Source organism: Meleagris gallopavo, chromosome 8 (assembly GCF_000146605.3).
Source record: "Meleagris gallopavo isolate NT-WF06-2002-E0010 breed Aviagen turkey brand Nicholas breeding stock chromosome 8, Turkey_5.1, whole genome shotgun sequence".
NCBI lineage: Eukaryota > Metazoa > Chordata > Aves > Galliformes > Phasianidae > Meleagris > Meleagris gallopavo.
In genome coordinates this window covers 19,965,257-19,979,900 of record NC_015018.2, presented here as the reverse complement: position 1 = coordinate 19,979,900, position 14,644 = coordinate 19,965,257, and the positions used below count along the sequence as shown (strand labels likewise).

General features: G+C 35.1%; 1 protein-coding gene across 3 annotated transcripts in view; it reads left to right on the top strand.

Moving 5' to 3' along the window:
- EXOC6 (exocyst complex component 6) overlaps positions 1-13,738 on the top strand; it is a 64,086-nt gene extending 50,348 nt beyond the window's left edge. For all 3 annotated transcript variants that reach the window (XM_019617673.2, XM_019617674.2, XM_019617675.2), the window contains 2 exons: positions 5,390-5,531; positions 13,632-13,738. In XM_019617673.2, coding sequence (XP_019473218.1) covers positions 5,390-5,531; positions 13,632-13,717 — 228 coding nt within the window. In that variant the 3' untranslated portion in view covers positions 13,718-13,738. The remainder of the gene's footprint in view (positions 1-5,389; positions 5,532-13,631) is intronic.
- The last annotated feature ends 906 nt before the right edge of the window (positions 13,739-14,644 follow it).

The window sequence follows — 14,644 nt, the reverse complement described above, 5'->3', positions numbered from 1 at the left end:
TTAGTTTGCAACCTAAATTTACCCGAAATTTGACAAAAGATAAACTAAAGTTAATTCGTGACTTAACCTATATGGACACATCTAAATAAAACATCTCATCTAAAGAGTCGGCAGAAGAGTGTACGTTAAAGAAAGGTACTGGAAATAAAGGATATGTTTCCAACGTGTAAAATCCTCATTGATGTTCTCAGTTCTTCTCTACTTCCATTGGACTTGAGATTGGTGATCTTGTTAAGAAGTTGGCACCAGCTCCAGGAAGGGCATGCCATGTCATAGGACATGGCAGGGGAGCTGATGTTCTGCAGCTGGGAGTCACCTGGAAGAGTTTTGTTTTTGAAGCAGTCTCAGTGTTCCCCCTGTAAGAGTGACTTCCAGCTGTGGTTTTATTCTGAACACTGTTGGGGCAAACCCAGACCCAGTTCCCCATTGCTTGGGGCTGAGGATGTGTGAGGAGTCGGGAGCAGCCGCTGCTCCCCCTTTCCCTCCTCTTTATCTAGTGAGGATGTATCAAGCTGTAGCCCAATATATTGTATGAATGGTGTTCATGTACTTAGATCTTCATCTCATCCTTTCACAGTCTGGAGAGCTTCTCTCTCCAGATAACCGAGAGGATATCAGTTCCATACAAGAACTCCTTTAAAAATAGTTCCCACACCACCTTTCCAGGTGGGAAAAGTTTGGCTGTTTCATTGAAAGATATTCTTCTACACATATGCTTCACTAATGAAAAGAGAGATACTCTGTTCAGTGAACAGAGTGATTTTTTTTCCTAACTTTACCCAGCTGCTTTAGCAGATTATGGGAATTTCCAATTGCCTCCCCATCACTACAGTGTTACACTGCACTGTGTTAGATCACATATAGTTCCAATCTGTAGGCAGAGGCCTTTTGAGAAGAGGAATAAAGAGGACAAAGCTTTCTACTTCAAAACTTGTTCTAGATCAATCAAGTAAAAAGCCAATGGACCTGAACTAGAGTAGGAAGTAGTCCATGAAATGGGAGTTTGGACTGAATAACATTAGTTGTGTATTCCAGTGAAAATTTCTGTTAATTGAATACTCATGATGAACTATCAAGGTGACATGAGCCCTGGGAATATTGACTGTTTTATTTAGAAATATTCCGTTACTGTTGGGTAGGCATCAGTATGCTGGTTGTATCATGACTGAGTGCTACTAGAATTCCAGGGGTGAATGGCACAGAGGATACATTGCTTTTGAAAGCTTATAACCTCTAAGTCATGCAGCTTTTAAGGATTCTGATTTCTGAAGTCACAAGAATTTATTTTTTTGAGATTATTGTGATTTTCAGTTTCTTTTACATAAACAGCCTGTTTTAGATTCATGCTGCAATGTATGCTGTCATTAGATACTTTTAATCAAAAAGAAAATCCAATTTCACCATACGGCTGTTAACTTCATAAAGACAATTGAATGATAAAGCTTATTGTTGAGGACCTGCATTTTTTAAGTTCATATTTTGAACAGCTTAAGAGTAATCAAGCCTTTTGTTTTTAGATTAATTTATTTGAAGATATAGAGGATGTGTATATAAAGGTTTTAACAGTTTATGTGCTTTGTCAATACTAAGTTAGTACTGGACATCCCTTTAGGAAAGAGTAGCTAGTAAAAAGTTACAAATTATTCTCAATTAGTTGCTATTTTCAGTAGAATTTGGTGCGGATACTTGAAGTAAAATTGAGTCCTAAAGTTCTATTAGGTTTTTAATATGCCTGTTTCTTTGTTGATAATTCAAAAGTTGGATGTTAGTCCTGCTTTAGTTTTTGTAACAGATGAAATCCATATGTTTATAGGTGAGGTTGTTGCTTCTCTTTTTTTTTTTTTTGTTAATTTCAGATTTTTTTTTCTTTTGCTGGACATGTCATAATGTTAAATTAATTCTTAATCTTCTTAGATTTAACAGATAAGTTTTGCTAATTCCTTTTGTGCTGAGGATGGTGATTTGTGGTTTTTTTATTGTTTCTGTGATTGACAGCAGAAGGCTAATTTCACAGCTTGCAGTAAGGGTAACGGGGTGGTGGTTTTCTGCAGCTATATTCAAAAACTGTCAATCAAAAGCCTTCATAGGCTACTTAGAGAATGGGTTTTCTTACTGATTTCTCCAAATGCTGCTTCATGCTGTCTTTGATTGGCACAGCCTGGCAGGGAGGATGGATGAATCTGTCACTGGTCAGTTAATTGTGTTGCTGGTCTCAGCCTGACATCAGGTCTTTGACTCCTAAGTGGCTCAATACAAAACAAATTAGAACATTGTAGTCATATTTCTCTTTCTGTATGCTTTGACTTTGTTGAATGCAGTCCATAAATCATATTGACTGACACCATAGTGAATGATGAAAGCTGCTTTTGAGACACTGTGTGGGTCTTAGAAAGCAGTGCCGCGGAGGTGCCATGCAAGGATGCATATGGCTGACCCTTTGGGAATTTCCTAGGAGCCAAATGTCTCTTCACTGCAATTGTTCTTAGGAGAAAAGCTTTGGGTCCCATAAAAAGGATTTAATATGTCAGCAGATTCTCTTTATAAGCTCCTTTGAAATATAAGAAGTTTGTCTAAGGGTTTTCTTTTTTTACAAAATTGTATTTCAGCAAAATGTGAAGGCTGGGTCAAAAAAAAAAAACAACAAAAACGGTTGCCTTTAACACTGTTAGCAGGTGTTTTTGCTTATAGAATAGGCTCCTTGTTTCCTAAACTTTACATTGGTTGAGTAGAAGAATAGGTTTTGTAGATAGCAGCAATTAACATAGGCAGAGTGGAGATAATAGGAGGCAATACTGGAACAAATGTGAGAAGTCTGCTGAATCTCCGCATGCTATTGAATATAGATATTTAATTGTTTGATACAGTTGGCACAGCCACCCACTCTCAAAAGAAAGAAAAAAAATGTTTTAAAACTAAATGAAATTTATTTCATTGTGGAAAAGAAATATGTGATTTTTTATGTTCACAAATCCTCAAATTTTCTCTTTAAAATGCATTATGAAAAAAAAGTAATTGATTAATTGGTGGATGATGGAAATTTGCAGAGGGATTTTAACTGGAACTTGTTTGTTGAGCACAAATTTGGATTTCATTCTTTTCTGAATGTTGTACATTCAGAAATGTACTGAATTTTGAGGAGGATAACAATAAAGTTCATATTTATCTGAGGTAAAATTCAGCATTTAGATTGATGTGTTTAGCTTTCTCCAGATTGCAAAAAATTGAGTAATTGTGTTAAGCATAAACTATGTGTGGTGATCTTCTATTACCTGCCTGTGAACAATAAGCCTGTAGTTCAAGTTGCATAGTTGGAAGTAGTTGAAATGTTAGGATGTTTTCATCTTACAAAATCTTACAAGAAACATTAAATGTACATGTATTGATATTTCTTTAAAGTCCAAGTGACTTTATCATGTCATTTTTGTATTGTAACCATTGTCTTGTGCTCCAGTACTATTGATATTTGCCAGATTGCAACAATTAACTACAGATGCTTATCAGAAAGATAAAATTCTGTTTTTGACTAATAATAATAGGAGGAATACACATTGTATGCATTTAAATAAATTAAATGTTATTTTTTTTCTTGACAATCTGATTGAACTTTTATTACAGTATTGAGGCAGCATAAATAGGACATGGAGCTGATTTGATGGAGCAGTACATTAAACAGAGATGCACTAGATGTTCCATTAAATCAAAATGACATTTCCATTAAGTATTTGAAACCTACTATACAGTAATTAAATGAACTGTGGCCCATTGATTGCCCTCCTCATCTCTTTTTTTCTTCATTTTCTGTTTTTTTCTTGTCTTTTTTTTTTCCCCCATTCATATTGATATTGTTCTGCTTGGGGAACAGAGCTGCATGTCTCCCAGTGTAATTACCATTGGATTTGGGAGACTTTTAAGCATGCTGTTCTTGCATTGTTTCTTACATTCCTTGTTGTCAGTTCATCTGTTTTGGTCAAAAATGTTATTTGCTTTTCTGAGGTGTTCAATTAAGAAACTGACATCTCATTTTAGATATAAAGCTCCTAGCAGTTCGAGGTACTTTAAAGCTTAAGAGGTATTAGCAAAAGCCATTTAATATGTGCATGAAAATTCAATAATATGTACAAGTTGTCCTGTTAAGGACAAGATTTTCAGATGCTAGAGCAGAACTTCACAAACCTTTTCGAACAGTGAACTGCTGTCAGTCCTCAGCACTTCTCATGGCTTATATGTGTTTCTGTGAGTCAACAGTGAATTGATCATCCTGATCTTGCACAAAGCAGTTGGGGAACCATTGCTTTAGAGAATAGTTGTCATCGCTTTACTGTTGGGTAGTAGTAAAATGGCAGTGGTTTATGTCCCAGTAGGTGGATTACATATTTATGATTTCTTTCATATAAGCATGTAAATAGTTACCTTTGTTTCAGTATACATTGTAAACTTTTGCATTAATTGAAAAGCATGGTATAAGCACATAAAACCACAGTTTATTATAATTCCATTTGCAAACCAAGATCTGTGTGCTTTTGAAGGTTGCAGTGCTATGAATAGAATGTTGGAATCTGATTGAGTATCTGCTCTTAATTGGTTTTTCTTTTATAGCAGAATTTCCATATTTTTTATAATTTTATATACTAAAATGTTAATAATTTGCAAAATTAACTTCTGATTTTTGTGATTTGTTTTATTGTTCTCTGGTCTGGAAAAAGTCTCAATTACTTATGCTTTGTAAAGAGAAATGTTACTAACTAGACTGTGATTGAAAAATTATTTCTATTCTGTACAGCAGAGGGCTGTGTTTCATTTTGTATATGGTTGATTACTGACAGCACTGATTTATTAAGCACCCAAAAAGATGATGAATATCATGAATATTTTCAATAATTTATCAACAATCTTTGAGATGGAGTTCAGGCAACTAAGATGTCCATGATTAGCGTAAGCTGCTATGAGAAATGCCCCAATTGAAATCAGTGGTTTTGGTTAATATCTCTTTTTTTTAAATGACAATTGTTAAAAATATGTAGCAGGTTGATACAGTTTTTTGCTTTTATTCTGAGTGAAAAAAATAAAAAATTTATACCCATGCATCCACAGCTTATATTGTTATTATGCTCTTTTTTATGTGGAAATGTCTTTGTATTCTTGAAGGCTGTTGGATTTCTGGAAGAAGTATGAATAATTGTTTGACATCCATTTAATTTAGTTTCCTAATTGATTTAATAGAAACAAAGCTAACAGGCCAGAGAAACAGCAAAAAGTGTGATCATTCTTCTTCTAATCTAAGTCCTGCATCATTAAGACTTTGAGCATATAATAAGATCAAATCAGATAAGCTGTTCCTTAGTAATATATCATTTGTTTCTATCTAAAAATGTGTTGCTCTTTCTACTAGGGAAAAGTGGCCCAGACAGCTTGCATGTCAGCCTGCCAGCATCTTTCAACATCTCTAATGCAGATGCTACTGGACACTGAATTAAAACAAATAAGCATGGGAGCAATTCAGCAGTTTAATTTAGATGTGATACAGTGTGAATGTAAGTAGATGATCTGATATTCTTTCCTATGTCTGTCTTAAAATTACAAAAGAAAGTATTTAATGTTGACCATATAGCCATCTTTTTCTATAATCTACTAAGGCTTTGCCATTTTTTTGTTGCTGTTTTTAATATGATTAAATTACAATTTCCTTTAAAAGTACTTACAAGTAAGTAGGCTAACAATTTTGGGAAAAAATTAAGAGGTTTTTTTTAAACATTAGTATCTGATTGAAGTATACAGCTGTTGCTACTCCTAATGGAATCATAATCACTACATCCAGTAAAAAGACTATAGCTTAGCACAAAATTGACCAGAAATACTACATAAAAAGTAAAGTTAAGCACAAAAAAAAGTAAAATGTCTGTGAAATTTTAATTTTTCCACTTGAGATGATTTATTACAATACAGATTTTAATTGTGCTGTTACAAAGAGTAGTTTTCTCCTTCCTAGAACCAATGCTTACTTACTGTGCAGAGTGGTAGTGCTCATTTAATAGACATCAACTCACTATTCAAAATTATAGCATATAGTTTTATAGTAATAAAACTGGTTGAATCTAGCACTGATGACAGGATTAATTTCCCCATGTTTTACATGGAATTCACCACTGTAAGGTAAGCTTTTACTCTGTATTAAGGAAGTAATTTCATAACGTTGTTATGTGAGTAGATTTTATGCCTATTTTTGCAGTTGATGGCTGAGGTTCACTAAAAAGGCTCGCTAGGACTTCTTTAATGTATATCTTTAGTTTCTCATGCTCTGTTTGTTGTTGTTTTGTATTTTTTTCTCCAAATTATCTTTCCCCTTATATGTTTGAGGCACAGATCTCAGTGATTTTAGCGACCTCTCTAGAACATGGCAGTTCTGTGTATCCTCATGCGTTTAGCTTGCACACATGAAAAAGAAACCTGATGTCTGCTCAATTAACAGCCAGCTATGGGAAATTGGAAATTTGTTTTCAAGCAATTTAGTTAGCATCACAAAGGATTCTTGTGGGATTCCAGGGGCAAAGTTAATGGAAATTTTTGATGGCCACATGCATGTCTTTCCACTTCCTGCTCTATTTGTTACATTCCATTTAAAACTCTGCAGCAAGAGATGAAGGCACCTTTCTGACAGGCCCTTTGTATTGCATCTTTAAGGCTTTTCAGTGCATGAGGTGAACTGACAGGATTATCAGGATCTGTTTGGAAAAAAATATACAAGGGCTACTCCAAAAGTAACACATCAAATTTTATTCTGTTGGCCCACAACATCAGAGTGAATGTTGGTGGTATGGCAATAGAGATTAAACTTTCCCACCAGTATTCCTTTAAGCGTTGTTGCCTTGTGACAGATGGCAGCAGAGGGGCACTCGGATACGATGGCATCTGACATGGAAGTACATTTGAAGCAGAAGTGTGAAACTGAATTCCTCCATGCAGAAAAAATGGCACCCACTGACATTAGTCAATGCTTGCTGAATGCTTATGGAGACCAAACAGTGGATGTGAGTGAGGTGGGGGTGGTGCATTTCAGCAGAGGCAACAACAGTGTGAAATGCAAGCCATGCTCTGGATGGCCATGCAGATGTTTACAAGCATGGCATGCAGGCTCTTGTTCACGGCTGGTGAAAATGCATAACTAATGATGGTAACTATGTTGAAAAACAGTGTTTCGTAGCAGAGTTTTTACCCATTTTGGACTCTTTGTATCTGTTGTAGTTTCTAAATAAGAGGCATTACTTTCGGAACAACCGATAATATTTGTGATCATAGTGTTAAGATTTGTCTTAGGATGTGATTGCACAAGTTGGCCACAGATGATGTTTCGATGTTTGATACTTAGTGCATTTGATAATGCAAATGTAAGTGTTCTTTTCTAGTAGATGGGTAGGGATATGCGCATGTGCATTCATCTGCTTTCCCAATTTTAAGAAAAGATCGTGGCTGTTAAAGCAAATTGCATAATATTCATAGTGCTGATACTGAATTGTTCACCAAGACAAGCTGAACTGGTTCATCCACTACACAATCATTTGCCTTCTGAACAAACAGCTTAATAGCAGAGAGCGCTTGCCCTCTGCCTTGTTGTTCTGTTTCTAATGTCTGAAATATGTACTACTGCAAATAGATTAAACTTCAATTATTTCTTTTTACAGTGCTTTTAAAGCATAGTAGAAAAAGAAAATGGTTTTACACAGAAACCCTTTGGGATGCTTAAAGATAACTATGGCAGCTTGACCAAATAATACTCTGCAGTAAATGATGTCTTACCTTCTGATTCTATGATTCTGTGGAATAAGGGATTGGCACTGGGTGTTGTTCAGAGACTGCTTTGCTATTGCAGTTTCATTCATAAGGTCCATCACAGGCACATTCCAGGCCTCACTGTGATGCTTGTGATTTATGTTCTTGTTCATCACTCTCTCCCAGCTTTATTCTTTGACACTTCGAGATTAATAGGTACAACAGAGACATTTCAATTAGTGCTTAGTGTGTGCGAATAATTCACAAATATCAGGTAGTTTTCTACTGTATTGTATACATGGATTTGACATTTTACTTATAGGCAAGGCAGAGTATACTGAGATGCATTCTGAACTAAAAATTCATGTGAAATATAGAAAGTTCTGAATATTTGAAGATGCATTTTTAATACATTCTTGGCAATGTTCTAGATACTTGTTTTGATTTTTAACATTGCATTTTCATTATTTCTAGTATGAAATGGGAGAGATCTAGATAAATGCAGGAAAATGTGATTAGTAGTCAGAAAAGGCAATCAGCAGTCTGATAACTAACCCAACAGTCTATTAATAAGCTGTTAAGTCAGTAAATGTTAAAATTTATAAGAATTGTAGTAGCCAGGTAAAATGATAATTGGACTTCCAGGAAATTAAGGTGGAAGGGAAGGAGGTTATCTTGTGGTGATCACTGGAAATTCATTATCCTGTACTTCATTTCCATGAAAAGTACCTGAATTTAAGAGGCAGAGCAGAAAATCTGAAAGTATATCTTCATGATGCTTTTGCTTAACAGTAGTATCAAATGATCTTCTTGGTTGATTTAAAAATAGTATTGAGCGTTCTGCTCTGTTCTTCAGTTTTGCATATTCCTTCCAAACATTACAAAAGCTATAAGTTTGATTGCAGAATGTCTTGTTTTAATTGAAGTACTTTCCACGCTCTCTACATATTTATGAACTAGAACAGTGTTTTACTTTTGTTTTTTATGTCATTCTTTCTTAATGATGATCTTCCATTAGGATAATTGATTTCTTACAACGGTGTTCAGAAAAATATGTGTATGTATTTGTTTCCATTGAAGATAACCCAGTGAATGGCCTTTGCCTATGCATTGCATTTCAGTGTGCAAAGGAAGAAAATGGGTTGGGAAGGAGAGGCATTTGCCATTTCTTTGGAATTCAGATGTGTATCTCACTTTATGAGAAGCAAGGTGTAAATAATAGCACAAGAGATTTCTAGACACAGAGATGACTTTGGGAATGTGTGCTGTTTGTGTTAAGGAATCAAAAATCTACAACAATCCAACAAGCCTTTGAACAGTGATATTTGTGAAATGCGGAGATACAGAAGTATCTTTTTGATTGTCTAAAAATATGTTGATAAAATATTATATGCAATTTAATATAGATTTTAAAATATGAAAATTTTATGTAGAATGTTGTTTTACATAGTGATTGTATGTATTTCTCTGACTTGGACAAAATGCTTCACAGCTGTATTATTACCCAGTCATTTTGCTGAAGAGATCCAAATATGTGTTGGCTTCTTCTCCACACAAATAGTTTTTACACTGTGTTTTCTGCTTTCACAGAAATAGATATATTTTTTTTGATCCAGTTGGTACGTGCTCAGGGACATGATTTACCGGGGGGTTGTCAGGGTAGTATGGTTAGGTTGGAGTTGGACTTGATGATCTTTGATGTCTTTTCCAACCTGAGCAATTCTGATTCTATGATTCTATAAATACGAGTGTAGGTAACTTCCTTTTGCTTTAAAGTTCGCACTGCAATTTAAGTGAACATAATGCTTTAATTTACAATGCAATCCAGATCTAGATACCTTGAATCAGTGTTTTATTAAGTAGGACTGGTCAGAAATTCTAATTGTTGGAAAATTTATCAGTAGCTTTTGTAATACTTGTGTGTGTTTTAATATAGTTGAAGTGTGAGAAAGGATCAAGTAGCAGGAGGGGCAATTGAGTAAGCTTCCTTTTTCATCCAGTCATGAGTCTGTGCAATGATGGGAAGGTTTTTAACTCTGACTGTCAGTGAGGATGAAAGAAATTCTGGGACAGCATCAATTAGCAGATAGTTAGTGCAAGGCAGATTGCAATATACCTTCCAACCAGTGCACTGTATTGAGAGCTGCAGTGTCCAAGAGCAAGTGGGATTCTTGACCCATGCGCTCTCTGTTGAGCATGCGCAGAGGTGATCTCCAGGTGAGATACCAGAAGTTGAGGATCTCAAATCTGGTTTTCTCTTGAAAAAACATAGTTCTCTTCTCCAGAGGCCCCTCACTTTACCTGCCTGTCTTCCATCTACAAGGCCAGGTCAACTGGGCTCACTTGAGACCATCCTTCATCTGCTGGCCACATATGGCAGCAGAGGAGCAGGAGAAGCAGTGATGCCTGGCAGTGCTGGGGGAGGGCTGGAGCCTGGCAGTTGGTGGCCCTCTCAGTGTGGCTCTCCCCAGCCTGTTTGAACAGCTGGAGCATCCAGCAGGGCTGCAAAGTGGCCAAAGGCTGCTCCAATATTCACCCATTCTCTGCTCTTCATTTAAAAATACAGTTGCAGCTCTGCCTTTGACTTGAAAATTGATAATATGACGCTGAGGAAAGCTGCCCTGGTTCAGCTTTTGATCCAAAATCTGGTCCTGATTTTAATTTTTGTAATTGAGCTGCAAACTGTCAGAAAATAAGATAAGTACTTGAATTCCCAGGCCAGCAGAGCATACATGAATGATAGTCAAAGGATTGTGTTTTGAGAGAATACAATGAAGGGACCTGTTAATAAATCCAGAAGTGCACAGAAATTCATTACTACTCACAGATGTCTTCAATTCTATTTTAGCAGACACAAACTTTCAAGTAAGATATCTATCAGGTGTATATATATATATCAGTTCACATATATCCTGTATACAAAATGTAATGAGAAGAGCAAATGTAATGCTTAAAATAGAGTAAAGCCATCTTTGCAACATTTATGTTTACCATTCTTGTGTACCTGTTAACTCATAGCCCATTTTGTATTGTTAAATCTTTTTTTTTTCTTTTTCTACTGGATTCTGCCTCCTGTAAATTCCAAACTGGCTGTTACATGAACTGTATTTCTGTGCTTAACAGTGAGGAGCTTGGGTGTGCTGTGACCACACATTCTACCAAAGATCCAGCCTTATATACTTAGAAAAGGACAACATGGTGTTAACAAAGTGCAAGGAAAATGGTTAATAATATCTTTGTGAAGAGTGGATTCATCTAATGCATATATTCAGCTTATTTTTCTGAAAGCATTGAAGTTTCTAATTCAAACTGCCAGCAGTTAGTTGTTTGCCCTTGTATTCAATAGTCTTGATGGTGATCTTTGCATTTTCACTCTCAGATATTGTAAAATTCCTGAATGTCCTTATGCGTGCTAAAGTAAACAAACAAGTAACCCCCTACCCCTCCAAATCCTCTTTAAGATTAACATGAATGTAGGTGGTAAATATTTTTAAAGATCTATATATGACAATGTTTCATTATTATCTGGAAAAGGACCCTTAGGACAAAGACCTTAAGAATGTTAATCCAGTTCTTAAAATATCTTCCTAAAATGCTGTGCAGTAGAAAATATTTAATTAGCTTTGTAAAACTGTTAGCAAAACTTAAAAGCCCTGAGCTGAGGGAGTGGGACTGTCTTACTGTTACCATAAGTAGATTATCTTTTTGCTCTTTGAACTTACAAAATTTTAATAATGAAGAAAATTCTGCTGTAGTTACCTGTCAAAAATGTCCCAAGTATAAGAATAAATATTTTTGTTGTCATGAATGCCCCCAGTGCATAAATAAATTTACAACAGAAAATTGTAATTGAAGAGAATGGAGCATATACAGTAATTTAGTTTGAGGCCTTGCATGCTTGCTCTGTAGCTACCTGAGTGGTAGGTACTTTCTAGTGAAACAAATATTGCATTATTTAATGTTAGGGTAAATTCCCAACTATATTAGCCGCATGAGCAATATCTAGTTTGTTGACTGCTCAAGACAACAAGCATAAGAAAAATTCTCTTCAACTCTTTTGAAATAGAATGTCTTACCTGAGTGGATGTATGAGAAAGTGGGTGTTTTCTGTAAATGTCCCTTATGAGTGTGTGACTGGGATAAGAACATGAGAACTACCAACTGAGTGAGGCTAAGGCTCCCTTTAACCAAGCATCCTGTCCCCAGCAGTGATCAGTGACAGTATTTAGAGAAGATCATAAAACACCAGCTGTTTATTGAGTGGCACCTCCCATTGCAGATCTATCTTCCAGCAGTACATAGGGATTTAATGAACAGTGTATTCAGACTATTCTGTTTAATCGTTGTTGAAGGGCCTGTATTACAAATAAACATTTTTTACATTTATACTTGTTCCTCATTTGTATTTCTGTTATGCACAACCTGTATTAAGAATGAGACTCATAATTGTACTGTGTTTTATGAAAAAGTATTCTGATTTGTAAAATTCTTTCCATTTATTTCACTGTCTTTTATTTCTTGTGTTAAGCAGTAAATCAGTGATAGTTTCTTTTTCATCTTTTTGCACACAGTTAATGACTTCCTTGACTTTGGTTATTAGGCTACTGAAGTTCTGCTGTCCGAAGGGCTGGATTGAGTTCATGAGCAGGCCTTCTGATCATATATAAGACTACTAATTACATAGCATATGCCTCGTTGTGTCTGATCTCCAACTTTTTAAATGTTATCATCATACAGCTTTTACTTTCTTCTTTACATTTAAGAAAAGGCAGTGCCTGAATGTGGATAGTTTTCAACATGTGGGCTATAAAATTCCATCCCATCAGTGCTTCTTTTGAGTACATCCTGAAGCCATCTGAAATGTCACGACATTTTGCTGAGCTTCTGTTTGTGTGATTTTTGTAGAAGGAAGTGGGAAACTGCTGAAGTCTTAGTTTGGTAGCTCTCTGTGATATGAACAAAGGAGGAGGCTGATGCAAAGCTTTGTTGTTTTCTCTTTCCATTGACCTTCTTTACAGTGCATTAATGCTTTCTGGTATTTCTTCATTATTAGTTTAACTATGATGTACTGTTTTGGGGATTTGTAGTTTTAATGAATTTTTAATTTTACTGTTTTTACTTAATTATAACAGAAATCTGTGACATTACCCTTCTTTTATAGATTATTGACTTTTCTTTGATTGCCTTCAAATTGCATATGAAATTAAAATAATAAATTTGTTAATTTTTAAGATTGAAAATCTTTGAGGTTTCCTAACCTAAATAAATAGCTAGTTTGTTTAATTCATATGTGTTACCGTTTTTTGTACTTAGGTGATACCTTTACCTTCCAATTTTGTCAGTCTGTTTTTGGGTTCAAGAACAGCAGAAGTTCATTATCATGAACAGATATTTCAGTTCTGTTCTGACTGTGGCACTTAGAGTTTTCCACCTGTTGTTCACACATTGAACAAGCTTCCGCCTTACTGTCTTTTATTGCTGTTTGGATAGAGGTGGGGTTTTATAGAGCAGATGCTGTAACAAAAGCAGATGTTTGAAAATATGTTGACAGGCATGGAATTGGTGTTATTTCAAAATACCTCAGTAATCACTCACCTCAGGCTGAAAATGTAAAGTTGTTGGCTTTAATGTTTGTAAGATTATAGCTGGTTTAGAATTGTAAGCTAAATGTCCTCCTAAAGGTACTGTTCTTGGAAAGTTGTTTGTGTGTTGTTTTGTTTTTAATTAGGGTGGGTTAAATAGTTGTAATGTATTTGCATCAAACTGATTTCATTTTAATGTTAACTATCATTTATAATGCATACAGCTAATTTTTATGTTAGATTATAAAAAAATCGACATCCATAATTTTATTTTTTTTCTTGCAGTGTTTGCTAGTTCTGAGCCTGTGCCAGGATTCCAGGGAGACACCCTGCAGTTAGCTTTCATCGACCTCAGACAAGTAAGACACTAGTTGTTGTTTTTTATCCTACTTATTTCCCCTTTTGACCAATGCTGGAGTTATTAAATTCGAGAACCTTTCATGTTTTAGCATTCCCATGTAATTGGTTTTGAAAAGCAGTTACTTGAGTGTTACTAGTGGCACTACTCCCTATTATTTACTATAAAATTATTTTTTCAAGGTGGTGTTAAGGGGCACCGTGCTACTGGTATTATTACATGGATATAACATTGAATTTTGGTCCTGACTGTTTTGTAAAGGTCCTGCAATGCTTTTTTTTTCTGAAAGAATACACATTACCCTGGTGTGCTGTTACTGTTGTTTCATTCTGGGCGATTGTTCCTTTCTAGGGAATGACTCCCTGGAGAGTAGAATCAAGCATAGTATTATTTAACATTTCCTTTACTTAACTTAGTACATATTCTTTTAAACTTTTTAAAAAAGTTAGAAAGTCTTTCTAACTTTTTAAAAAGTTAGAAAGTCACTTGATTCCAGCCAGCTGATCTTTATTCTATGCCAAAATTAAGTTAAAGTGCCTTACTATTGGAAACACTTTTTCTCAGTTCTTGTCAAAAGGAAGGTTGTTTTCCAGACTAAAGTTAACTTATCTTAATTTCATGTAGTCATTTCTATTCCCTGCTCTCTAAATTCTGATAATATATCCAACCACAGCAATTCATTTTCATAAACCTTTCCTACTTGAAGTAAATTTTAAAGAAGAATTTGTTTCACAAAATTTCAAGTACAAAGTGTCATTTAAATAGTGAAATGGAACATTAGCTGCACAAGGAGGCTCTTTAGCTTTCTGCAAATGCTGGTAGATTTTTCAGCACCATTATGTGTCTGTCAAAGTCATCAGAAAAGAGTAGAAATGCAAAATTATCTATGTAGTAAGAACATGTTTTCTTTTAATAGTTTGGTAGTTTCTTTTTCACATTA